This window comes from Ptychodera flava, chromosome 7 (assembly GCF_041260155.1).
Source record: "Ptychodera flava strain L36383 chromosome 7, AS_Pfla_20210202, whole genome shotgun sequence".
In the NCBI taxonomy this organism is placed as follows: Eukaryota; Metazoa; Hemichordata; class Enteropneusta; family Ptychoderidae; genus Ptychodera; species Ptychodera flava.
In genome coordinates this window covers 32249571-32277465 of record NC_091934.1, presented here as the reverse complement: position 1 = coordinate 32277465, position 27895 = coordinate 32249571, and the positions used below count along the sequence as shown (strand labels likewise).

At 38.3% G+C, this 27895-nt stretch overlaps 1 protein-coding gene and 1 long non-coding RNA gene across 2 annotated transcripts in view; one reads left to right on the top strand and one right to left on the bottom strand.

Annotated features, from left to right (window-relative positions):
- Window positions 1-174: 174 nt before the first annotated feature.
- LOC139137300 (transforming growth factor-beta-induced protein ig-h3-like) lies at window positions 175-9508 on the bottom strand. Its single transcript, XM_070705318.1, has 5 exons — window positions 9305-9508; window positions 7066-7283; window positions 6358-6547; window positions 1899-2108; window positions 175-1224 (listed from the first exon to the last, which is right to left on the bottom strand). The coding sequence occupies exons 1-5, from the start codon at window positions 9468-9470 to the stop codon at window positions 1091-1093; spliced, it is 918 nt and encodes a 305-aa protein (XP_070561419.1). The 5' UTR covers window positions 9471-9508; the 3' UTR covers window positions 175-1090.
- Window positions 9509-10199: 691 nt separating this feature from the next.
- LOC139137299 (uncharacterized) overlaps window positions 10200-27895 on the top strand; it is a 24617-nt gene continuing 6921 nt past the window's right edge. The window contains exons 1-2 of the long non-coding RNA XR_011553363.1: window positions 10200-10361; window positions 16923-17201. This is a non-coding gene — a long non-coding RNA (uncharacterized lncRNA). The remainder of the gene's footprint in view (window positions 10362-16922; window positions 17202-27895) is intronic.

The following is a 27895-nucleotide window of genomic DNA, read 5'->3' as shown; positions in this document are numbered from 1 at the left end:
ACGGAAATACGTCTTTTTGCTGTACGTATTCAATGTGTATTCGTTAGCGAAGTATAAAGATACAAAAGTTCAAACAATCCTTTAATGTTGTTCCATAGAATAACTTTATTCAGTACTACATTATTTTACATAGTGTCATATTCCCTGATTAGGTAATAGGTAGTAACCCTAATGACATTTACAGAATTGGCATTTTTATAAATCTCTCTCAATCGGTGATTGCTAAGACTTGTCAACCAATTAAGGATTGGACCATCAGATGTTTGGAAGGTAGTCAGGATGCTGGCGTACAGAATGTATCTTTTCGCGTCCGCAATTTGATAAAATACTTTTTTTTTCAAAATCTACACATTTTTGTGGCCTAACTTCATGTGAATATTTTCAAATAGTTAGCATGTATAATTTACACCCCCTCTTTTGATCAAACACCCGAAGATCTAATGTTCATCCTATTATCATCACAACATTTAAATACAGAGTTCGAGACGAAGAACCTATTCGACAGATACGGCAAGAAATTGTTACCCCAATTAGGTGCATTGGTGGTTAATATCAGTGTGCGGAGGTGTTTTCTTTGTTTATTTCATGCTAAGCTGTTTGAGCATACCTAAAACCATTTCAGAATTTCTCTTCGGATAAAAAATATTTTGTCAACACGACATTTCACCTCCATAGATACGACTGTTTTGTTTAACCGAAGTTAAATCAACAGTTGGAAACAGCGGGGCATTCGTAGAGTTAGATGTTTTTTCGGTTACTTTCATTTCACAAAAAGAGTATCTGCCAATTTCTTTTTCACTCCGAATGCAAACAAATGTAATCCGTAAAGATTGAATATGCCACCCATAAACAAGAGCTTGGAGCAACTGGTGGAATTTCAGACTTCAAATAATTATAATTCTGCCAACGTAGCGACTAATCTTCGTCACAATGATGTGATCAGAGAGATGTACCGTATTGACGTTGTGTTATATTTCACCTTTGGTTCACCAATGGTGTTCGAGAATTATTGTCATAAGAGTTCAAAAACCCGAATGTACAGGCTGTTGTGAAATTAAAATCATGACAAAATACTTTTTACGAGAACAACTTAAAAGTTTAAATCATTTAGAAATTGGTAAGGGTCAGGCTGATAAGGTCTCAGGACACTTTCAATCAAGTATACAACTCCATTCGATGTGGCAGTTTGGTCCTGTAGTGGTGTACCTTGCACTTCTACGACATCTGATGATAAAGTAAACAGGGAAAAAAAATATTAAAACTACACCAACCGTTTGAATGCCCTGGTAACAAGATATGCAATAAATAGTTCCATTGGCCCTTTGTATACTAAGTGACTTATTCAGAACCTATGACGAAGAAATCTTGCAGAAAACACATTGATACTTAAACCCACTCATATATTTAATTTCGTTCACTTAGTTTTTGTGGATTCATTTCACATTAAAGTTTGATTAAAAAAGAAAATAAAGTAATAGAACGTTTTACTGGTATATATGGCTGACGTTTTGGTTTGTGTACCCGTGCTGCAATACATTTGTATTCTTTACTCTAATGATCGAATTTTAACTATGATAACTCACAATCAAAAACGAGCGAAACACAAAATACCTGAGCGCATGTTACTTCCTTTTAACCACCCCGTTTTCAAGTTGTATCCATTACATCGATGCGTTTTAATATCGGAAATGCATGACTTGGGAACAACATCATTAAAAGTTCATGGAGCATATCTTCTCGTTGCAGGTGACTGAATGAAAGACAGCATCCAAACAGACGTAGAACCAACACAGGGGTGGCGGGGGGTGGGGGGTTGGGTAAATGCTTTTCAGGATAAGACATGAGTTTAAGTGTTGAATTAAAAGCATTTGTCATAAGGTTTGGCATTTAAATCTTACCTGAGACAGTGTGAAACTGTAAATTCTGTCCAGATTGCGTAAGCAGAGAACCCTCCGGGATACCTGGCAGAAAGTAGGTTCCGTTCACTATATGGAATTTCAAGACGTCCTCGAGTAATGATGGATTCTTCAACAAACTATCAAGAACACCGGGAGGGAGTTGCTCAAAAGCCGCATTAGATGGTGCAAATACAGTGAACGGGCCTGGTCCTGTTGTAATAGAAAGGGAAAAAGGTGCCTCGTTTCATGGTATCAACACTACAACATTTATACTAAAATACGTTTTATTATTTGCATATAATTATTAAGCTTAAAGAAAGCCAGCTTTATTCATCGTAAGCACCAAGTACTCTAGAGTGCAAATACTGGTGTCAGAGTACATATGCCTATGTGTGAGTGTGCGTAAAGATTATGTGGCATTTAGTAAGTAACATCGTGTCTGTTTGTCACAACATTTCATAATAAGATAGATTTGTAGATCATCCCATTTTTAATAGATAATAGTTAATGTGAATCAATGATGAGTTTTAATAGATTAGTAAAAGTTTCTTGGCAATGGGAAAAAACATGAGATTAGGTTGATACAGCTGGTTGATCTTTTTCCGTGTTAGTCGATAAATGAACGGACAGACGGAAAAAGCACGGTATGAGTATAAGAAATTGCACCTGTAAGAGGTTAAAAGTTCACTGAGTCTCAGAAAATATAATCAGTTTTCACTGGTCTTTGTCTCTTAGAAGTGAACTCGGTAATTGGTATTGTTACTTTGCATTTTAGAATATTCATGTACAGTATTTGATTTTTACATCTTGTCGGAATACAGTTAATATATGAATAATAGATTGATCTTGTAATCGAAGGGACGCCCATGGCGTATGTGTTCTTTGAATAGACGTCTGAGTACTATACAACAATTAAAAATATCTACTGTTGATTGACCAATCAGAGTGCTCAATTCAGGGTGTTTTATCTACTCATAAAGCCTTGGTCACCAAATTCCAGAAACAAATGACAGCGCCGTAGTAAAGTACTGTCCAATCAAAAGTGAACTGTCATATTCTGTAGACATCTGGTACGTTTTTATATTCAAATTGGTAAACACAGCGGAAACCAGCTGCAACACAAAATCTGCTGTGCCCTAGGGCATTTATATAATGTGCCATAGGGCATTTATAGGATGTTCCATTATATTGGAAGGCTATTTCACAAATAAAAGTTTAATTCATATCCTAAACATGTTACATTGACAAACGGGACGGTTGACATAAACACATTGAAAACGAAAATATATCAGTTAGGGGCGATAGTTTTTAAGTCGGATAAAACCCTCGTACTCGGCTCTTCTGGTATATAAAGTCCAACCCTACGATAAAATGTCTCGGCCTGCGGCCTCGACATTTTATCGTTGGTTGGACTTTATATACCAGAAGAGCCCTCGTACTTGGGCTTTATCCTATACTAAAAGTATACTGTCACCTGTAATCTAAATATGCCCTATATGGTCAAAGGGGCGTTCCTTTGTATTCAAAATGTCCATGCGAGGGCGCTGTTTTTAAAAGCGGCCATCCGCTTAAAATCTGATTGGTTAGATTTTCTCTTTCCATAGTAACTGTGGCAAAATTGGAACAGGTGACAGTATACCTTTAATGAAATGCAGTCGGAAATATTAGAATGCGCTCCGGGGACGGATATTAGAGTCTCAAACCTCTATCACATTTGTTGGTCTACGCGAGCCTCGTTGGGACAAAATTGAAGTTCTTGGAGTAAGTAGAATTTTTACCAACTTAAAAGGTTAATCCATTTCCAATCAATGGAGTTAACATATGGATGGACTTCAAATGACAGTACATTTAAGGCAATATTTTTCTTTAGTACGAAACTTGTCCGGTGACCCCAATATTTTTTCATGATTTTGAAAGAGAATACAATACTTTAAATTTTCGTTTTGAAAATTTGAGCAAAAGTCTACCGATTTCGAGGTACATGCTACGTTAAGGTAGTTCGCGCCCCGAAAGTTAGAGACTAAACTTAAAGGGTGAGTCCTGCCACATTTTGAGACTTTTTCGTTTGACTTGGGGCATATACTATAGTTCTGGTTGTCAATGAAATTGGTATTAATAAAACAAACATTTACACACAAACTGAAGCTTATTTGAGCGGTTTTTAGACGGTTGTATTATGTTATTTCGACGAAAACACGGGAAAAGTTGCACTTTTCGATTTCCATCATGGCGACATTTTCCGGAAATTGCCGAGCTCGCCCCGTTTTGGCGCAAGTAGCTGTGACGTCACTAATAGAATGGGTGATGGTGACTTCGTGCATTGACTATGGAGATAGTGATAATTTCATGAGTGAAAGCAGTGCAACTGAGAATATCATCGTCACAGAAGATATGACAAAGCTGTTCAGAATTTATAGGCCTGCAAATTTTAACAGTCGGAACCTTAACTTAAACGAGAACAAGAGCGGAACTCTTGTTGACCGTCGCGTCAGTGACAAGCCCACCGTGACCACAGTCAAACACACCAGTGCACTACCGTACACACAACCGCAAGCTAACAAAATATAAATATAAGTCTGGAGTTGCCATCCCACCTTATTATTACTTCTCAACACAAATTGCCTCGTTCAAAATCTGTATATAAAAATTTGAATTACACCATGACGCTTGTAGATAAATGTAGTAGAGATCAAGTTGAAAATTGTCCACCGTTCATAACACACATCTTTCCTAAGCTTATCATTCAACAGCTGGAAGTGGAACAGGCTGAGAGTCATGTTAGCATAAACACCAAAGGTAGTATTCTCGCCGCAAAATCTTCAGTGTGGCGTTATAAAACCTCACATGAACATTGGCACTTTTAAAAATATGTGACCGTAAAGACATGTCTAGCCAAATTCTCGGGAAGAGATACATTAAAATTGACATGATGTAAATATCGGGCACACTGGCACCCGAGGCCGGGCGGCTCAGCCGGCCATTTCTGTGACGGAGCATCCGTTCTATGGACGGAGTGATCAGCTACGCTTCCGCAGTTTTTTTTCTTGATTAAGTGTCAGCGATATAAAGCACAGTGTTCATTGTTTCATGACTGCGAAATTCTCAAGAAGCTAAAATATTTTAGGGGAGACTTAGTCGAGCAGAAGGGAACAGATGACGACAACGCGACTGCTTCGTCAACAGTATAAACTTCTTTGCTACACGTTGTGTCATTGTTACTGGCAGCGCCGTGCTGTATTATACACAACCTATCGTTCAGTCTCGCAAAGAGTCAGTCAGTCACTACGTAAACTTTTTAGGAATATAAAATTAGATATCTCCTTACTAATTATAGAGTCACACATGCATGGGATCTAGTACTTGTATTCATTTATTATTTACAGTCACTTTCGTAAAGCATCTGAATCGGCGATCAGTCTTGGGGATGTAAACACGGCCATACTTCTCCGCGGCCCCCGCATCCTTGACATGTTTTGGGCAACCTGTCGCAGTCTTGCTGCTGTTCTCGCACTTGTCCACAGTTGATGATGATACACGCGAAGCTTTCTGGTGACAATGGTCGTACTGGTACGGCATTGCGATTACATAATCGATGTAGTAACTCCAGGAATTAAAGTCTATCTTACCATGCTTACCGTACATCTGGCTTCCGAACCGTGTTAAAGTCACCGTGACGGAACTCGAAAATGTGCACCGCAGAAAACGCTTGTCTGAATGCCTCTTTTCCGACCCTTTCTTGTAATTTTGTCAAATGCGGCTAATACATCACCCTAAAATGCAATAAACTGACAATGGCTGCAGTTACTTCAGCCACCAAGGCGTAACTTCTCACCATGTTGAAGCCACAGCGGTAAGCATTCGCTATGGCCGAGGTGAACACACTCACTCGTACATTCTATTAGTTACGTCATTTCCGGTGGCAATGCCCGCGAATTCCGAAACGACCCGAATGGCAGCTAACTTCAAAGTCGCACAACATATTGCATTTTAATAATATTTAACCGCGTCGTTTCATTGGGGTGATGCATTTATTTGATAAAGTAGGGGTGGCAAAATCATATAGCATGGCTCATTTTAAGCAAAATTAACTTTGAATTTATGTGGGACATACACTTTAAGCTCAAACTTTCCTTAATAAAACCTCCAATCATTCTCTTATCAAATGAAGAATAAAAATCAGGAGTCAGCGCGCAAAGTTTGGTCCAGAAATTCAATTTACCTAACATTTGCATATATTTGAAATTCAAAATGGCCGCCACCCATGTGTAAACTCTATGGGAAAACCAAAATTTTTAATTTTTAAAAAGTGTGACGGTGAAAACTTTTCTAACTGCAAGAGCTCTAGAATGAGTCCCAACAAGTGGTAGACCAGAAAGAATTTTTAAAACAGAGAGTCCGAACAGCCGTCAGCGAGGCATATTCTACCACACTGTATGATAGAACCTAGGGTGTTACATACCTTTCAGAGCAGACTGCATGCCTGCAGTCTTCAGAGCAGTCTGTAGAGTTGAAAACTGTGAACGATTGTCCACTACCCATCCAGTACTGTGATTGACCGATGAATGGAGTATGCCGTCAATCAAGTGGACAACACCGTTGGAGGCCAAGTGATCTGCACTACTTACAACAACTCCATCTATCGTCACAACCTGAATCATAAATGTCAAATATTATACGTTCAATGCATATTCTATCACTATGCTGATGTGGACAATGGCCACTACATGAAAGGTCTCTACTAACTTTGAATGGTTATCACTGGTAATCTCACTACAATCCACCTGTGTATAGTTATCACACCATAGGGACCAAATAAAAGTTACAACTATATGGAGATGGATTTTGTACAGAGGATGGATTTGGTATTTCTTTTGTTGAAAGTGATGGACTTGGTGATGATAACGGATAATACTAGTATAAAATTCAATGCCATAAATATGTTGGAAATTCTGATTTATGCTAATACTTTTGACTGAAAATCGTGCGGGGAAGATATGAATTTGGTCAAAATAGACTCATTTCTCGATGCCAGTCTGAACACTCTGTCAAAGATCATTCAGAGTCAGATATGATGACTATCATACACAGGGTTTGTACCAAAATGGAGGAATTACATGAGACCACAGTATATTTCGATCGGATTCGTGAATGCTTTACTACAACTTACCGTACTTCCCGTCTGGTATATGTTAGCTCTGAGCGGATTTCCCTTCAAAGGTTTCAACAAATCGTCGTTGCCGAGGGAGGATGACATGACGATACCGGGAAGAGTGTGATGGTCTACAAAGTCCTTCATTGCAGGGATATTCAGACGATAATAATGGCATAGCCAGGGATCCTGGGTAACGTATTCTCTGTTGATGGGCGCGAACAAAGTGAAAGGCCCTGAAAAGGACAAAGTACATTATGCAATCGTTAACGTACATGATAAAGCCAACCAAGTCTAGGCGGCAATTGTGGACCGACAGTAGCAGAAAATGAAGGTTTTGGCAAATACCAACATTCTTCCAGGATAACCGCCGATAACCAGCACATGAGCAACATGCCTCTCAATGTCTAGATGAGAGTATCCTTAACGGCTAAAGCGACGAAATGGCTTTGCTCGGGAACTTTCGGTCGGGTAACTGATTGGCCAATGCTGACGTTATGTAACCATGTAGTACTATTATCTATTCTAGGCATGCGTTCCAAGAGTGGTATTCCTTCTACTGTGTGTGAGTGCGGTTCATGATGTTACACCATGTATTGGTGGAATTGTGAGAATTGGTTGTTGACCTTCCAACTTACTAGTAATTATCGTATGACCATGGGGATTCGTAAATGGCCAGAAAGAGGATCTATAATCAAACAACATCACCGTGGTTCTCATTTTGTGCAATCACTTGAGCGTGACACAAGTTGACTCACATATAAAACTTCATTGATATAAATAAGGAGCACAGCGGGAGAGCTCCATAAAATCCAGCTTTATATTGCTTCCGTTGTCAACACTCGAGAGAGCTTATTTTAGAAAGGCTACACGCTTTGCACATACATTTCGATGATTTTGTTTTAAAAGTTGAACGAGAAGCGAACCTTTGTTCAGTGAAAATGCTTTCAATCAAATGGATACGCAGGGAACTGACCGTGCCTACACTCCGTAGTCGGCTATAGTTATGACAAACTATGCCGAGTAGCAGAAAGTGCTCATTGCTAATTGTGTTTTCAAGTTTTGAAGCTTCTGCCATGTTTCAAGATCCACTAGTTGTTTTGCTTATGTAAAAACAGTGGCATTCATGCTATTTTAGATTTGTTCGAAATAAAGTCATGAAATACGAAAAATCTGTTTTTTACTACAATTAGAACACTTGCATGAAATAAAAATCGTATTAATTTTTTATTATTATCTTCAAAACTATGCAATCTGATAACATAAATAAAAGGGAACCAAAGTATTTTCAGAGGTAACTTATAAGCTTCAACTCCCCCTCTACTACCCCAAGAATGTTCAACCCCCCTTGAATTCCTTCACCCATCTCAAGGATTTGTGACAGCCTAATCTTACACAATGGACTTCCGATCGTGCATATGGCCATGACTAAGTTAATTGATAACTATGTATGTTTTTTACTACAATTAGAACTCAAACTGTGCTCAAAATCATGTATTAATTTAGACCCTGCAATATACCATACCAGAAGTTACTGTGGTTTATGATGATGGGAATTGATTACCCGCTTCAGGCTAACAGCACGAAAACCTTATACAAGCAGATATTGCTTTTCACAGTCGCCTATTGTTGATTGCTGGACACGGACGTGTTTGGATAAAGTTTTCTATCTAAAATAATTCAGATTGGTATGTAGGCATACAAAGGGGTGGGGGTTGGGCGTTACTTAGGCACCACAAATTTCTTAATGGACCGCAAGAACAACAAAATGAAAATGTTATACAACAGAAGGTTTAGAAATTCACACAATGTGTCCATAATCGCTCTCACAAAATTTAGAAAACTTACAAATATTCGGCGGAACGAAGAACTACAACTTGTTTCTTCCTCTTCTTAAGATTTTTCAGAACAAAAGTGGAACATTTAAAAGAAGGGGTTCCCTCAAATGATTTCAAACAGTCAGCTTTTAGAGGAAGTGGTCAAACTTTAAACGGCAAATTATATTCATTTTCTGAAAAGACATTCGTTGAAGGATTGTTTGCGTGATTTTAGGAAAAAAGCATTTCGAAATAAAGTTGATGGAAAATAAAATGTATAGGGTTTGTGTCGAAAACGTCTATATACGTGAATAGTGCATCAGCATGAAAAGAAATTATTGTCAAAACGCAACACAGCGTATACTCATACTGAAGTCCTGAACCGTAGAAAAAGAGAAAAAGACGCGAAAGTGGAAAAGATGTCCTGAAGATATATTTACCTTTGCCAGTCAGTGGAGTGTCAAGTCCATCGATTACTATTGTTCGAACATACTCAGATGCCCCAAGCATGTTTGCAACTTCTAACACGTTCAAGTCGGAAGTAAAGAGATTTTCGTTCGGCGTATCATCTATTGCCATGGCGCTGCCCATGTTTTCTTTCAGCATATCATCTGTAGCCAGGACTGCGCCTAGACAAAGGTATAAAATGACCGTTGTCGTCCATCTTCGTTTTTCTGTAGTTCGGTCAGCGGGATGATGAGGGATATTCTGTTGAATGATTATTTTGTGCCTTATATACAATTTCAAAGTGTTTTAATCATTGCCATATCTTTTTAAAATCAATCGAGATTTCATTTGTCCTTTAGTGAAGACTAAGGGTGCACTCATAAGTAGTGGTGAGGAGGACGAGAGGAATTGCAATGGCCTTATTTTTCAGATCCCCTTAACACCCCGTAGAAAGGCTTCATGAAATCTGTTTTTTACTACAATTAGAACACTTGCATGAAATAAAAATCGTATTAATTTTTTATTATTATCTTCAAAACTATGCAATCTGATAACATAAATAAAAGGGAACCAAAGTATTTTCAGAGGTAACTTATAAGCTTCAACTCCCCCTCTACTACACCAAGAATGTTCAACCCCCCTGAATTCCTTCACCCATCTCAAGGATTTGTGACAGCCTAATCTTACACAATGGACTTCCGATCGTGCACATATCCGTGACAATCTCCAGTATTTGTGAATGTAGCCTAATCTTACACAAGGGACATCAAATAGTGCAATATGGCCATGACTAAGTTAATTGATAACTATGTATGTTTGATGTCATTCACTTATACAAGACCTATATGAGTGGCCAGAACTTTAAACTTCAAAGTTACATAGATGTTGGCCGTCCTGGTTTGGTAACGCATCACGGTAAACTTTTAGCTTCAATTTGCACTTTGACTCCGCCTTACGTGGCAAGTCTACTAACCTGGTATGGACCAAAACGTGAACTAAGATCTATGAATAAGAAGCTTCTCGAAGTGGAGCAAGCTAAGTTATCTTACGGTAAATTGGCATTCGTTACTGCAGTGTTATAATTCTCATAATATATAATTATAATATATAATTGGTTATAATCTGTGCACACATCCTTTACAACATGCGGGCTAATGATAGTTGGGGGGGGACTTGAACAATTTTGATCATATAGGGAGGGGCATTTGAAAAAAAATTAGGGTATAAAGGGGGATCTGAAAAAAATAAGATTTCAATCGCGATTCCTCAAGCTCCCCCTAATTGTTATATGTGAACGCAGCCTTACGCGGTATTCTCTTTCTGTCGCCTCTCACTACATCTGACCAATTCCCATAGAAGGTCGCGTTCAAATCTCGCTCTCTGGCCAGAACAGCAGACCTGTCAGAAGGCCCCTTACAGAGAATAGAGAGAACAATCGGTATGACTCGTGACATGCACATGCATATGAGCAAAGAAGACGCATACGCAATGCGCCAAGAAAACGCACGACAATCCAAATGGTAAACCGGACAGCTTTTAACAAAAGAACTGTCCGATATACTATTAAATCGGACACTTAAGAAAGACAGGTGGTAATTATAGAATATGCGGTTATGGAAATTTGAAAGCACTGTTAGAAGAATGGACACGAGGCAGAGAGTGGTATAACGACTTTCACTCTCCACCACAACCGGTACCAGCCAGTAAATGGCAGGAATCCCGTCTTAAAACACTAAAGCTGTTGACCCACAGCTAATCTCTCATCAAATTGATCGCGCTTTTGCTTTATATGCACCCGGATTTGAGTATTCGCAGCATCGTATTTTGAAAATCATTGTATTTTTGTTTTGATGCACTATTGACTTCTTTTGATATTGTTTGCCACAAACAATATACAGTTTACTTTTCATCCCCTGTATTTCATAATGCTTATGTCCAATCCTAAAATCATACATCAAACAAATTCTGCAACAAATGTCTCTTAAGCAAAGTTTGACCACTTACTCAAAAAGCTGGCCGATTTAAATTATATATTTGAGGGATAACTCACGATGCAGAAAATTATTAACTGTATTTATCCTCTTACTCAACTGTTCCACTTTTGTTTAAAGAAATTAAGAAAAAGGATATATTTGGTCGAACATCGATCTCTGCTGAGCAAAATTAGCTGTAGTTGTGCGTTCTGTTGAGAAAAAATAATCGCAATCGTACCAATCCATAATCCGATAACACTAGGTCAAAATTTGTAAGACAATAGTTGTAAACATAGACACAATACAGCACAGAACAGACAGTAAATCGACGGTACACCAACAAAGTCAAATTCATGAAGAAAGATATATGGACCTCCGGCCAAAAGACCAAGAAGTGATGTAAGGTGTTTCGAAAATAGTAAGCGCATCCTGCCCCACATGTGGCACCCGACATATATCAATCTGTAAGTCAGATAGGTAGTGGTCACTAACTAAGGCCCAATGTCACCGATGCCATCAGAATTCGTATCAGATCTTAACTTCGTGAGAGAGAGGGTTTGTCAACACATTGTGTGTATTACCATGAGATACGACCTTGGAAAGGTTTAGCCCCAGTGTATTTTTGACAAAGAAATTATTCTGCCGGGAGTGGTAGTGGGAATTTTGAATTGCTCTTATCAAATTGTATCGTAACGCCCTCTCTTGTAAACGTTTTATCTCGAAGCATCCCTCATGAGGCCAAGGCGTATGATGGTTGGTTCAATATTGTATATCGTCAAGCGTCACACCTTTAATTTATTATCTGTAGAATTTGAATGAGAACAATCGAGAACGGGATATTCCATGGTGTGATCTTGTTTAATCTTACGAAAAATCAAAGACTGATGGAAATCTTCGTGTGATAACCATTGTAAAATGATAATTTTGTAGTTATGTGAGTTTAGAAAAGTATAGAAATTTGACGTAGAGAATGTGCAATAAAAACAATTCTTGACTTGGAACGTCACGTTTGCCTCTTGTAATAAAGATCCTTCATATGGATCCTTAATCCACAATTTCGTTGCTTAAAATGATTTTTGGAGACTGATGATAGAACTCTGGCAAAGTTTTGAAACATGGCGTCAAGAGATCGTTGTGCGATGTTTGCCTAGGATCTCGCCGTCGTCTTTGGTATGGACGAACGCCGAAAGACGACGGCAAGATCCTACACTATATGGTATATACAATCCCTTCAATTCGACAAGCAGATTACAGCTATGTCTTGCTGTAGCTAAACACTTCTATGCATAAAACAGTGATATGGAATACCACGCAGGGACTCTGATAATGCACACTTGCAAAATAAATACAACAATACATTAAAAAACAAGATATGGGTGATGCGTTGAGATACTTCTCGAAGAAGAACATAATATCATGCAGGGACTATGATAATGTACATTTACAAAATAAATACCACTATACATACATACATACATACATACATACATACATACATACATACATGCATGCATGTACGCACGCGTAACGCAGCACAAGAAACTTTTAGTTTCATTTGGTAAAGTGAGCTTTCATCAACTAAATCGGAGTCAGGGCTATCCCCTTCACTGTCACTGCCAGTCACAGTGGTAGTGACACTGCCTGTAGGCAGCAGTGTGACAAAAACATGTATTTACTTCGATAATTTTATCAGCTGCGTTCTTGTTCTACCCCTGATAACATGTTGAACTGCCCCGTAGTAAGCTTGCCAACACAGCTTGCGTATGTTGTGCGTTCGCATCAATTTCAATCTCGTCTCCAATTTAATTATCAAAAATAGTGTTTTCTTTTACAGGTTTTTTTGATAAGCTGAATGTAATATTTTTCTGTATGTTGTAGGGAGACAGCAAGAAACTGTATTTAATCATTGCATATAGGAATACTGAAAACCTTTTCAAGTTTTGAAGCTTCTGCCATGTTTCAAGATCTACTAGTTGTTTTGCATTGATGAATATTCAGTGGCATTCATGCTATTTTAGATTTGTTCGAAATAAAGTCATGAAATACGATAAATTAGTTTTTTACTAAAATTAGAACACTTGAATGAAATAAAAATCATATTAATTTTTTATAATTACCTACAAAACTATTCAATCTGATAACGTAAATAAAAGGGAATCAAAGTATTTTCAGGGGTAACCTATAAGCTTCAAATCCCCCGTCTTCTACCCCAAGACTGTTCAAATCCCCCTGAATTCCTTCACCTATCTCAAGGATATGTGGCAGCCTAATCTTACACAATGGACATCAAATAGTGCATATGTCCATGACTAAGTTAATTGATAACTATTTACGTTTGATGTCCTTCACTTCAACACAAATTATATGAATGGCCAGAACTTCAAATTTCAAAGTTAAATAGATGTTGGCCGTCCTGGTTTGTTAACGGAACACGGTAAACTTTTAGCTTCAATTTGCAATTCTAGACTTGGAACGTCACGTTAGCATCTTGTAATAAAGATCCTTGATATGGATCCTTAATCCCCAATGTCGTCACTTAAAGTTTAATTAAAGTCACTTAAAGTTTAATTAATTTAAGGAGGACCATCCTGAACCACTGACAGTTGTTGGTGGTACCAGGTGTCCGGAATGGGTAAGCGTACCCTGCTAGCATGCTGCACCCATCAGGATTGGTCCCAAAATTGGCTATTGTTGTATGAAATGATAAAGTATATGAATCACTGTATTAAGTAAAAGCCAGGAATGCTGTATCATTTGAGTGACCGAGGTGTCATATTTGGCCAAAAAATGAACTTTTTGGAAAGTCCTCACGCGTCTTTTGGATGTGTATCCCTGTCTCACTAGTTTTCATACAAATGAGCTGTGTCTCATTTGAAATTCAGCGTAGGAATCACAAGCCCTACAATACTTGAGAAGTTGAGACACGTACACAACATAAGCAGGTGCAGACGGAATATTACTTGACAAGTTGGGATAATTTATGATTTCAAAATCGAAATCATCCCTTTTGTCATACAGCTTAGTGTGTAGCCCATTAGTACCCACTTGTAGGAACAGGTCAATATATGAAGCTGAGTATGTACCCTCGGTTGTTTCTTTGATTTCTAACTCATCAGGGTAAATATGATGTAAGTAATTTGATATGTCTTGGTTGTCTACACTAATCAGATCATCAATATATCTGTGCGTGTTGTTAAAACGCCTTGCAAGTTTTTTAGACCCTGCTTTGTAGAAAGATTGTAGGACCTCTGCTTCATATGAATACTGAAATAAGTCAGCAAGAAGGGGTGCACAATTTGTACCCATTGGTATGCCGATAGATTGTTGAAATGTCATACTACCAAATTTAACAAATATGTGGTCGATTAAGAAATTAAGCATGATAATAATTTCTTCATCTGTGTATTTGTGCTGGGCATCCATGCTGTTACTAAAATAACCTGACCCGTGTTTGATGGTAATGTTTTGGTACCTTCTACTGCCATTTTTATGCAGGAAAGCTTGTTTAACAAGAGATGACAGCTTTGTTTTAAGTTTATCGAGAGGAATAGTGGTGTATAATGTGGAAAAGTCGAATGTTCGGATTGACCTGTACTTGTTTTGCTTGACTCGTAAATCAAGCAACAGTTCCTTTGAAGTTTTAGTATCCACATTTGATTCAACCCACTCGTTTCATACATTTTGTCACAATATCGAAACAGACCATTTTCGATGGTTGTTAAAATTATAGTCAATAATTGTGACAGATGTTTAGCAGTGCATTTGCTTGATCCAGCAATAAAGCGTTGTTTGTAAAGGTTCTTCTGCAGTTGAGGTATCCAATACAACATTGGTAGAGTTTTGTTCTTCTCTTTCAAAGGAATGCCAAATTCATTAAGCACAGATGAATGGTTTGAAAAAATGTCTTCATCAGAAATGGAGGAAAGAGTATAGGCTGTATTACTCTTATCTGAATGAAGGTTTAATTCATCTATTTTACACTGGATATAATAATTCCTAGACAAAGATAATGTTGTTTGAAGCTTTGCCTGCAGGAACTACAGCATATTCGTTGTGTCAAGCACGGAGACATGGTTTGACAGACGGGTCATCTAAAACTGAGGAAGTTTAGTGTGAGAACCGAAATGTGAAATACGTGATTTTAATTTATCTCTGACTTTGCTCAGCCAGTCAGAGAGGCATTCCACATCAACTTCCTCAACTGCAGCCCACTGTCTTGCACATCTTTTGTGCGGCATCCATGATAAAAGATGACGACGAGATCCTACACTATATGGTATATACGATCCCTTCAATTTTACAAGCAGATTACAGCTATGTCTTGCTGTAGCTAAACACTTCTGTACAAAAAATAGTGAAATTTAATATCACGCAGGGATGAAGGGTGAAGGAATTTAGAGGAATTTGAAAATTCTGTTAGTAGTATCGGGGGAGGATTTGAAGCTTTTCATCAGAGTATAAGTTCGGTCTTCAAATATTCTGGTTCCTTTTTATTAACATTTTCAGATTGCAGAGTTTAGTAGGTAAGTCTAAAATAATTAATACGATTTTTTATCTCATCCAAGTGTTTTAATTTTAGTAATAAATAAACTTTTATCGTATTTCATGACTTTATTTCGAACAAATCTAAAATAGCATGAATGCCACTGAATTTCCATACGCAAAACAACAAGTTGATCTTGAAACATGGCAGAAGCTTCAAATTTTGAAAATGTTTTCAGTATTTCTATGCAATGATCAAATACAGTTTTTTGCTTTCTCCCTACAACATGCAGAAAAACATTCTATTCAGCGTGTCAAAAACCTATATATGTTTATATACTATTATCGATAATTGAATTAGGGTACTAGTAAGACAGAAATTATGCGAAGGCACAACATACGCACGCTGTGTTGGCAAGCTGAATACTGGAAAGTTCAACATGCTGTGGGGAGAAGAAAAAGAGCGCAGCTGATATAATAATCTAATTAAATACATGTTTTTGTCATACTACTGCCTACGGGTAGTGTCACCATCGTTGGCTACAGTTAGTGAGAGTGCGTACCGGCAGTGAGAATGACAGAGATAGCTCTGACTCTGATTTAGTTGATGAAATATCACATTACCAAATGAAACTAAAAGTTTCCTGTGTTGCGTTACTAAGCCACGACAGCCAACATCTATTTAAGATTGACATTTGAAGTTCTCGCAATTCATATAGGTCGTGTTAAAGTAAACGACATCAAACTTGAAAGTTATAAATTAACTTAGCCATGGACATATGCAAAAGGGAATGTCTATTGTGTAAGATTAGGCTTCTTTCACAAATACTAGAGATAGTCATAGACGTTTGCAAAATCGGATGTCCATTGTGTAAAATTAGGCTGCATTCATAAATACTGAGGGGTGAAGGAACCAGGGAAATTTGAAAATTCTCTGGGTAGTGGAAGGGGGATTTGAAGCTTTTTCTCGGGGTGTTAAGGGGATCTGAAAAACTAGGCCATTGCAATTCCTCTAGCCCCTCCCCCACCACTTTTTGTGAATGCAACCTTAGCTTTCATTAAAGGACAGATGGAGTCTCGAATGATTGTATGTAGATATTACGATGATCAAAACGCTTTGAAATTGCATATAAGACACAAAATAATCTTTCAACAGAACATCTCTCACCATCCCACTGAATGAACCACGGGAAAACGAAGAAATGTTGGACATGGAGACAATAGCTATTGCTTTTCTTTTGTCTGGGCACAGTCGTGGAAATACATGATACGCTGAAAGAAAAACTGGGCAGCGCCGTGGGAATAGATGATACGCGGAACTAAAATCTCTTTACTTCTGACTTTAACAAGTTAGAGGTTGCAAACATGCTTGGGGCGTCTGAGTATGTTCGAACAATAGTTATCGATGGACTTTACGTTCCACTGGCTGGCAAAGGTAAATATATCTTTTGGATATCTTTTCCACTTTCTCGCCCTTTCTCTTTTTTATATGCTTCAGGACTTCAGTATACGCTGTGTTGTATTTTGACATTAATTTCCTAGCATTTAAATGCACTTTTGACGTATATTGCGTTTTTGGATCAAGCAATATACATTTTATTTCCATCAACTTTATTTCGTAATGCTTTTGTAATTGTTCCTAATGTCACGCAAACAAATCCAGCAACAAATGTCTTTTCAGAAAATGAATATAATTTGCCATTTTTAGTTTGATCACTTCGTCTAAAATCTGACTGATTGAAATCCTATATTTGAGAATATAACTCGCGACACAGGACCCCTTCTTTTAAATGTTCCCCGCGTCATAAACGTCTTAAGAAAGGACAGAAATAGCTGTAGTTATTGGTTCCGCCGAATATTTGTAAGATATCTAAATTTTATGAGAGCCATTATGGACACATTGTGTCAATTACCTCGAAATGCAACAATGGAAAGGTTACGTGGCAGAGTAGGGCCTATAGTTTACGTTTATGTCTTCTCCAAATTAATCACGTTAGAAAGTAAGGATAGTGGTCCAATGCTGACTGTAGAAACAAAACTTAAATATAGAAAAGCAAACTATGCAGCAACTTGATGGATCTCCGCTGAAATCTAGCATTGCGGCATTGCGTCATTTATATTCTATGAGTCTGTCAAATTCGCACATGATCATTGACATGGTACGGACACGACGTACAATAATATTTTTTTTTTTTACGTTTCACGTCCGGGATTTTTGTAAAGAATCAAAGTTTGAAACTCGGTGCGCATTCATGTACGATGGACATGGCAACAGCACTTGATTACATGTAAAGTGAGAATATTACGCAGTGGGAGCAACAATCTTCATTGAAACTGATGTTGGGGCTGAATCGCTTTGAAAATATTGGCTGCCTGCCATCAACTACTATGCTATCGATCAACATTTTTTTCCCTTCATCTTTTGTGGTTGATTCAGACAACTAGTAATTTGATGTTTTCAAGACAGCAGGGAAATTGGAAAATTTCGGCATTAGATAAAATAATGATCGTTACACATTTATGTCTCTCACTGTGCCTACCACCAGTATGAAACAAGGCGAAAAAATAGTCAGCTCAGTACGAATGATTGTAACTGTCGTTTGCTTCGCTATGACTGAAAATAAATTCTGCAGTGGTTTTTCTGCCATTTTAAACTTTCTTTACTTGGTTGGGAAACAGTACATGTACGATGGAAATTGCCTTGGAAATAACAGATGTTCGCTCATGGAAGTTTTAATTGCATCATTTGTCACGAAAAGCAACATTAATGCTCTACTCGAAGCGATTGTTTGGATTGTTTGAATTTTTTGTGGGTTTACATTTCGCTGGCGATTAAACGCAGATTACGTTCAGCAAAAGCATGTCATTCCGTCGCTTATTTGATGAGTCTTGAACGAGGATAGTGCTCTCGAACTTCTTGGTCATTCGAATCGAAAACAGAAATAAAACTAATAATCAATTTTAAATGTGTTTTTTAATCGTGTTGATGAAGTGCTGTTTGGCGTCTTTTTAGGTGAATGGATTTTGAAAAGCAGCACAATTGTGAAAGACTAGGAAAACTCCTTCGAGGATGGTACTTTGCGGCCAATTAAAATTTCCTGACCAAGGTTTCTTGGATATATCAAATTTCCGTTCATTTTTAATTTGTTTACGAAATTCCTATTTCCCCTTTTCAACTTTTCAACCGCCTTTCAGCATGTCAAATTTTGATGTAAACATATCCGCATGGCCATGTTGAAATGCAAAATGCAAACTCGATCCAAAGTTCCATTTGCTGTGATTTTGGGCATGCGCTTACAGGGGAATCCCCCTGACATAAATGACGGACACTTGAAACAACCAATCATATTGAACCAAAATAGTGACAAGGAGGCGATTGACTCATCACTTTAGGGAACAACGTAATCCTTTTCGTTAATAATGCTTTTCAAAGTCCTTCATTGAATTTCAGGTAGCCGTCAAATGTGTTTTCTCCGTCTAACCAAATAATAGGTTGATATATTATAGCGCCTAATTAACGCAGAAACTAAGCTCATGGTTCCTTAGCTTAGGTCAACGCTTTCCAAAGTTGGGTGAAGAGGATTCGAAGTTCAGTGGCAAGGATTCGAGGATGGGTTGTTAGGATTCGAAGTTTGGATGCGTGAATCCGAAGTTAGGACGCGAGGATTCGAAGATAGATTGGCCATATTCGCAGTCAGAAAAACGAATGAAAGTGTGTACTTTATAGACTGAAAAACAACCGTTTAATCCTAGAATGTAGCCTCGCTTCTACTGTCTATGATCTGGTTCGGTGAGATCGAGACAAGATGCAAGATTAGAAGGAAAACATCACTCAGAGTCGTTAAAGCGTAGTTTTCAGTAAAAAGTATTCACTGTCGACCATATCGTTAGCGTAGATGGTATCGATCATGAACAGAAAGCCAGACTATGGAAATTTCAACGAGATAAGGGGAAATTCGCTGCCAGTACGACTGTTTCTGTGCCTAGCAGATCTGCTCGGCGAAAATTCTGCGCTACCAATGGTCCGAAATTGTAACCCTACGGACAGGCTGCAATTATTGCAACTAGGCATCACGTAAGCACATCCGTATGGTATATAGGTTTATATGGTACAATATCTCGAGTAAAGTCCGCGCCTTATTGTATCACTTTCTCAAGGGCTGAGGCAAATCGGCATTTCTAATATGTTACAAGCGCACGATAGACGCTTGATGTATAGTCTCTTACGACTGAAATAATTTTACGAAAACATTGGTCCAGGTGGATAGACTCCATCGATTTCAGCAGGCGTATAAAATGGGTAAAGCATGTGTTTTAGATTGACTCTTGACAATTTTGGATCACAAGGCATCACAGCGGCTTTGAAGGCGGCCCTTGAACAAATATTAAAAGTTACCCAAATACACATTTGGGATGTATGTCTAATTTGCATAAATTAAACAAACACAATCTCATAACAGAATGTATGATAAAACTAATCGATTACCAAACATATATCTTATACCCATCAAACGGTACAATACAATCTTCACTTTCGTACCTCCTGTCAAAAATACTCAGTGTCAAAACAAGGCATAAACTTTGTAGAATGCCCGATAAGTGGACGCTCACGTCCAATCTTAATTTCACACGTCAAAACAAATCGTGAAAAAACAAGGAACTTCATCCATGATTCAACAGATTTATACTAAAATTAAAACAATCAAAGTTCCTAGCAATGCGACCTTGGTAACATTTGACGCAGTGTACATTAACACTAATACAACCATTTTACATAATAGAAAAACACAAACAAAATATATATGCCAGCAAAAATAGAAATAAGTTAGAGAAGTTACACTTTTAAATTTACGATGAATCGTACAGAAACATTTTTGGGCACAGCATGGGACCTCCAGCCTTGCAATAAATTCAAAACACATTTCACGAGACAGAAAAGACACTTATTATTAATAATAAAATCATTATATAGAATTATGTTACAGCTTTGTCATTACCAGTGGATCTTGTCATTCCCCTCAGATTATTACTGATATCGTATCCATTTATCGAGTATTGTGGCCCCAGATGTTTTCTACAGATTCATGGGCATGACCAAAACTATAGAATAATAGCACCAATGTACCCCCGTCCGGCCTAGTATAGACTTAACCACACTTTGCACTCCACAACGTACTCGGCTTTTCAGGGAGGGGGAAATTATTGTGTATATAACAACACTAATGATAATCATCCGAATTTAATGAAACCTACAGTACAAGGTAGTTCTTGGGCGCTGATGTCACAAACGCTATCCATTGTTTGAAAATGTAACCATGGAAATTGAATATAGATTTCAATTTTTTTAAATAATGATAAAGGAACTTGGATATTCATCAAACTTACACCATAGTGGTATATTATGCTTTTGATTTCAAATATGCATCCATTTTGTAAATTATGTTTCCATGGCAGCTGGCTTGTGCCATTGAAATTACGTTTCTCTTCTATCCCTGATAATAAGAATTGGAATTTTATTAAAAAGTACAGCACAAAGGTATTTAATGTTCGTGATTACAAATATCGGATCCGTTTTATGATCACCTGTTTCCATTCTGTGCACTAGCATAATGCTTGGCCTAACAATGGTAGGAGGGGGATTAATCACATTAATAATGAAAAAAGACGTAGAAATTGTCAAATTGTTAGCGGGTTATACTATAGTTGGGGGACCAATCAAATGAAAAACAACAGACGTGGAAATTTTCTAATTATTTTAATAAATGTTACTTCATAAGTCAAAAAATTAAAATAGCAAATAGGAAAGCTTTAAACATGTAAAGCCGTTTTACTTCAGAAAATGATAAAGATTGAAATACTCTCTAAAAGTAGTATTAAAGTATAGAAAATATTTATCTTTTGATATTTATAAAATAAAAGAACATTTTTTTATCAAAAGTGTTAAAAAATCATTTATCTTTATGCAGATACAAAGATACCTGTAAACTACTAGTATGTTTTACAAACTGTAGCACTGCTTCTTAGCCTGTGGTCAACAACCATTGGTACATTTATGAAATTGCGGTCAGCCTTGCTTGCTTTACACTATATTGAAAACCAAATTATTGCAGCGCCATCTTTTGTCAAACCCTTTACATATATGGGTCGGCGAGTAAAGACCCGAAATAAAACAGCATGTCTCTGTGTGTCTTGTCGTATTTTGATATAAAATGGTACGTGGTCACCTTTGTAAACGTAGCCACAGTTACCATGGAAAGTGCGCCACCATATGGTCATAATTGCAAACTTGGAGGGCGTTCAGATGTTATAGATGGGGATGTGCCAGCAACGTCTGCGGGCGCCGCCAACATAATAACAGAACTCCCCTGCAACCCAACTACCACCTACTCAAAAATAGATGCTCCTGAGAAGAATATAAAACACTGATGATAACCCAACAGAAAGTTTTGAGAATTTGATCTTCAAAGTATTTGTTCTTCGTGTAAAAGCTACAGTAACTCTAGACTGAAAGATCGGTCGCTTTCGAAGATTTCTCCAGAATCTTTGTTCCGTTCATTAACTGCAGTCTCTTGGTCTTCTTCTTATAGCATCTGATAATACGCCGTATTGTTAAACGCATCTTGTTAGTGTGTCAAGTGCATTAATTCTTATTGTCGAAATATATATGTTTGGTAATCGATAAGTTTTTTATCATACTTTCCGTTTGAGTTTATGCAAATAAGAATACTTTCCATAAGTGCATTCGAGTAAACTTAAAATATTTCGTTCTTTGTACCTCTTATAAAATACATTCTCAAGAAAACAACTCAGTTCTAATTTGTGGTGGATAGAACCCTATCACGAAAGATTGGCGAGATAATATGTCATCACCGGTAGTATGTTGTGAGGGAGGTTGCCTGAAAAGGTGCATCTAAAAGGCACTCGAAATTTCAAATCAATGATTGAAGATAACTCGATTGTTCGTGCATTTTCATCCGTGTTTGCTCGCCTTCTTTTCTAATGTGCCATCTGTGGCTGGATTTTATTTTCACGGACACGCTCTTGGAATATTCCCCACCCTATATATTTAATGCCCCCACCTCCGATATTAAATGGTTCAATAACAACCGTATGTAAGAGGTATAATATTGGATTGCGGATGATGACGAGACAACACATTGCAGCATGACACATCCATGTATAATAAACAGACGGTGTTATCTTGGAAGTACTTTGAGCCGCTACTCTGTTTCTGTATCCCAACGCCCTCTCGCTAGTATTACAGTTTGTGATGATCACAGTGCCTCGAAGTAATCGGTTGTCTACCCGTTTTCTCACAGAGGTTAGCGGCTCTTCTGTAGATATAACTTGCAAGTACAGTTGGTTTTTTTATAAGGTGCGTTTTTTTTTCGTATGTCTCCATTTCGCGCAACTACACAAGTCGCATTTTTTATTTATTATTTGACACGCTTTACTCAAGAATGGAGAAAATGACAAGATTGTACTTTGAACTTCCTAATCTTCTTCCGTGCTTACGAACATGATTTAATCTCGTTAACAAATTCATAAGTCGCGTTGGAGGAATTCAGGTTACTGTCGCCGGCCTCGGGAGCTTAAGATCCCTGACACGTGATCCCGAAGGGGATGTCTAGCCGCTGTAAGACCTTGTGATCCAAAACTGTCTAGTCATTGTCAAAAGATGGATGCTGATTGCATGGTACTGAGCTGATTCGAGAAATCACTCGATTAATGGGTCAGAGACCTTTTTGTTGTGCGCAAGTACGTTAATGCATGGACCACTGTAGCAAACATACCTGACTTACATAAAATTGAATTTCATTCTCAGAATTGACTGAAATTTGGTTGATTTCCGTCTAAAAAACTTTATGAATGTTATACAGCAGAAAGTGTCGAAATATGAAAATCTAACATAAATATATATTTTCCTTAGCCATAACTAGGCAAACTGGAGTTATAGTTATTCATATATCCAATGCTGAAAATTTCAAATTTTGCTGCCTTCTAAAAAAGCACGAGTTGAGTGAATCAACTGGATATGACGAATGAAAAGAGTTTTGTTTGATCAAAGTAACAGTAGTTGATAACAGGCAGCCAGTATTTTAAATTTCCGAGGCCAGTGAGCACCAACGTTATTGTCTACAGAAACAATGCAGTTTTATTTCGTGGTGGATAGAACCCTATCACGAAAGATTGGCCAAAAACTATGTCATCACTGGTAGTATATTGTCAGGGAGGTTGTTTGAAAAGGTGCATCTAAAAAGAGCACGCGAAATTTCAAATCAATGGCTGATTATTACTAAACCGTTCATGTATTTTTCTCCGTGTTTGCTCGCCTTGTTTTTTAATGTGCCATTTAAAGTTGGATTTTATTTTCACGGACACGCTCTTGGAATATTCCCCAAATCTATATTTTCCGATCCCCCATCCGCGATTCACGCATAACAACCGTAGGAGAATAATAATGAATACCGTGGAAAGACGAGAGACAACACCCAGCAGCATGAAACATCCAAGTACTTTGAGCTGCTACGCTGTATCCCAACTCTGTATCGCTAGTATTACAGTTCATTGTATCTCATTGGAGATTGGTTCAGCGCAATCTTTATGATGATCACAGTGTGGAGGGACCGTGTCTTAAAGTAGTCGTTTGTGTACCGGGTTTTTCACAAAAGTCAGCGGGTCTTCTGCGGGTGCAACTTGCAAGTACAGGTGTATCTTCATTTACGATATAGATGCCTCTATGTTGGTATGTGTCCATTTTATACAACTACAAAAGTCGCACTCTCGATTCATTATTTGACACGCTTTACTGAAGAGTAGAGAAAATGTCAAGATCGTACTTTGAATTTCCTAATCTTCTTCCGTGCTCACGAACATGATTTAATCTCATTAACAATTTGACGAGTCGCGTCGGAGGAGTTGGGGGCGGGGGGTAATGTCGAGGGTCTTGGTAGCTAGGGGTCCCCGACACGTGTTCCTGAAAGGAGTCTCGGGCCGCCTTCCAGGCCGCTGTGACGCCTTGTGACCCGGAGCTGTCAAGAGTTAATGTAAAGTACATGCTTTACCCATTTTATACACCCCTGAAAATCGTCGGAGTCTATGCATCAGGGCCAATATTTTCATAAAATTATTTCAGTTATAACAGACCTACAATCGCTGTTCTGCGACCATCATTAATGCTATACATAATACAATACAGTGTCTTTGCAAATCGTGTCATAGGCACAAACTAGTGCACTAGCCAACAGACACATCAAGCTTCTATCGCGCGTTTGTAACAGATTAGAAATGGTGATATGCCTCAGACCTTGAGAACGTGATGTAAGTTTACGCAGACTTAGCTGCAGTACTGTAGCTTGAGGTTTTGCCTGGCTATTTGGGTCGAACGGCAAAACCAGATTTCCGTCCGACCCAAATTCCAGGGCTACAGAACTGCAGCTAATTAACGCGGATCGTACTCGAAATATCCTACCATGTAAAGATATTACATAATAAATCTATATACAATACGGATGTGCTCACGTCATGCCTAGTAGCAATAATTTTAGCCTGTGGCCCGTGCGCCAGCTTCTTCTGTCGTGTTGGCTGTGTAGCTCCGGTCCGTATAGGGTTACAATTTTCCCATGTCTCGGAGAAATTTTCACAGTCTTGCTTTCAGTTCATAAGTGATGCCGTCTACACTAACGAAATCCAGGGAACGAAATATTCGACAGTGTATAGTTTATACTGAAATCGGCGTTTTAACGACTCTGAGCGAAATTTGGATAATGGTCTCATCTTGCCTCGATCTCATCAAATTCGACCATAGACAACAGAAACGAGGCTACTGTCTAGGATTAAACGGCCGTTTTTCAGTCTAAAGTATACACTGTCCACCATTATTCAAATGTGGATCACGAGATCAACCTATCTTCGAATCTTCGCCACTGAATTTCGAATCCTCTCCACCTAACTTTGGAAAGCGTTGTCGTAAGCTAAGAAACTGTGCGCCTGGTTTCGGCGTTGATTAGGCGCTATAATATACAAGCCCTATCATCGGGTTGGAGGGAGAAAACACATTTGATATCTACTTAAGATTCAATGCAATGACGGACCTTGGGAAAGCATTAGCAGCGAAAAGGATGATCTTGTTCGATCAAGTGATGATTCAATCGCCTCCTTGTCACCATTTTGGTTCAATCTGATTGGTTGTTTCAACTATCCAGCGTTTACGTCAGAGGGAATCCCCTATTAGCGCATGCCCAAAATCAAAGTAATTGCAACTTTGGATCAAGTTTGCATTTTGCATTTCAACATGGCATATGACCATGTGGACATATATCAGTCTGAAAGGAGGGTACTTCATTTGCATGCATAATTAGGGATTTAGTTCAAATTCGAACAGCGCCCTCTAGCCAGTGAGTGACGGTTATGGCATTTTTCGCCAGAATTTTATCCGCAGATATCTCAGCCTTCGTTTAGCATCCGTCCTGTTTCCAGTTAGCGGCTGAATTGTACTCTTAGTTAGTGTTCGCCGATGATTTTTTATGGGGTTTTATCGATTCGTTTTTGCGTCAGCCTTATTTTCATGGTTTTCGAGCGACCGAAAATGCCGTTCACTAAACACTACCGCAAAAGCATATCCAAAGTCAAATTTCCATGAGAAGTAGGGAGGGGACGTATCTTGAGTAGGTCCATACGATCTGAAAAAATCTCAGTGGCTTAAGCCTCCGTTTTTGAAATAAGTCTCGTTGAAGTTGACTATGCAGCGACGTTCATGTGTTAAATCTAACATGGCGACCTACAGCGCAGCGTGAGTGTACACGTAAACTCTTTCAGCTCTTTCTCGGTCCTCACCGGCTAACTTGGCAGATTTTTTCGGTTCTGTTTATGTTTTCAATGATTGTGACGAGGAAGCAAGACTGCAAGCTTGTGTTACCTCACTGGCCAACACAATCTGCCTGGCTGGCTTCTCGGTAAAGTCGTGGACAGTGCAAATGGAAAAAAAAACACTACGGTAACAGAAGGGCTACGTTTATCACTGTCTGCGGCCGTGGTAGACACCCGTCGTACTGACTAGCAGTGCTGTTTCGTTTATGAGTGATTTTTTCCGTTTTCGCATTCTAGTAGCTAGCAAGCATACAAAAACTGTAGGAAATAACATCGACTGCAAAAAATCTCAGTGGATAAATACGGCTACTCTGTATCCCGCACACGAGTACGTGAATATAGATGCGGCTAGAATGATAGCCGGTAAACAGCTGCGCGATGCGGCCATCCCTGCTAGCATTACCGTGCGTGCTCAAACTAGACTGGCACATTTTATAACTCATGTAACTAGCAAAAAAATTTTTTAAGTATTGATGGTCATAATGTGACATTAATTAAATACTTTATTTATATATAACATCAGTGACCCGAGATTATAGGAGTAAACTTTGAAAAAAATGAAAGATTAATCGTGTAACATTCGCGCCGTGTGAACTACAAGTGGTTTGGTCGCGGTAAACAGCGTGGAGTGTACGTAGCGTAACGGGTGTTCGTATACTCATAGACCCTCGAGATCTACGTATACAGCGATATGGTAACTGCATGCCAACATTCAACACTGCCGCAAATACATGTCCATGGTCGCACGGTCATGAAAATTTCACCAAATGTTGATAATAGTTAAATGAATATTTTCTGAAATTTTCGGCTTGGCTTAAGACCTTTAAGGTCATTATCGTGCTGTTTTACGAAAAAGGTGAAGTTTACTTCCGCATTTGGCGGGTCGACCTCGCCACCCACTTTGTAGCGATTTAAATAAAATCTTCTCAACTTTTGTGAGTTTACCCAAGGAAAACAGATCATTAGTATGTATGCTACAACTGAAAGCAAAAATTATAGTTCTAGCTATTGTACGTTTTGCTGCACGTCGATATTTAAAGACCACCCTTTCGCCGTATTTTATCCCTCACTGCAGTGGCGGTCAGCGTAACGAAAACGAGGCTCTCTAAACACGAACTTTTATGCAAATTTCATAGGCTCCTTTAAGACTGATACATTAAAATTCGATTTGCTAAAAGGCGGTTGAAAACTTGAGAAGCGGAAATAAGAATTTGCTTAACAGAAATTAGAAATGAATAGGAATTTAGTCCGTGGGCTAGA

Coding starts and splice junctions, on each gene's coding strand:
- LOC139137300 (XM_070705318.1), bottom strand. CDS start 9,470: ATGCTGAAAGAAAACATGGGCAGCGCCATGGCAATAGATGATACGCCG. Junction 7,284..9,304: donor CACTCCACTGACTGGCAAAG/GTAAATATATCT, acceptor TGTCCTTTTCAG/GGCCTTTCACTTTGTTCGCG. Junction 6,548..7,065: donor TATACCAGACGGGAAGTACG/GTAAGTTGTAGT, acceptor TTTATGATTCAG/GTTGTGACGATAGATGGAGT.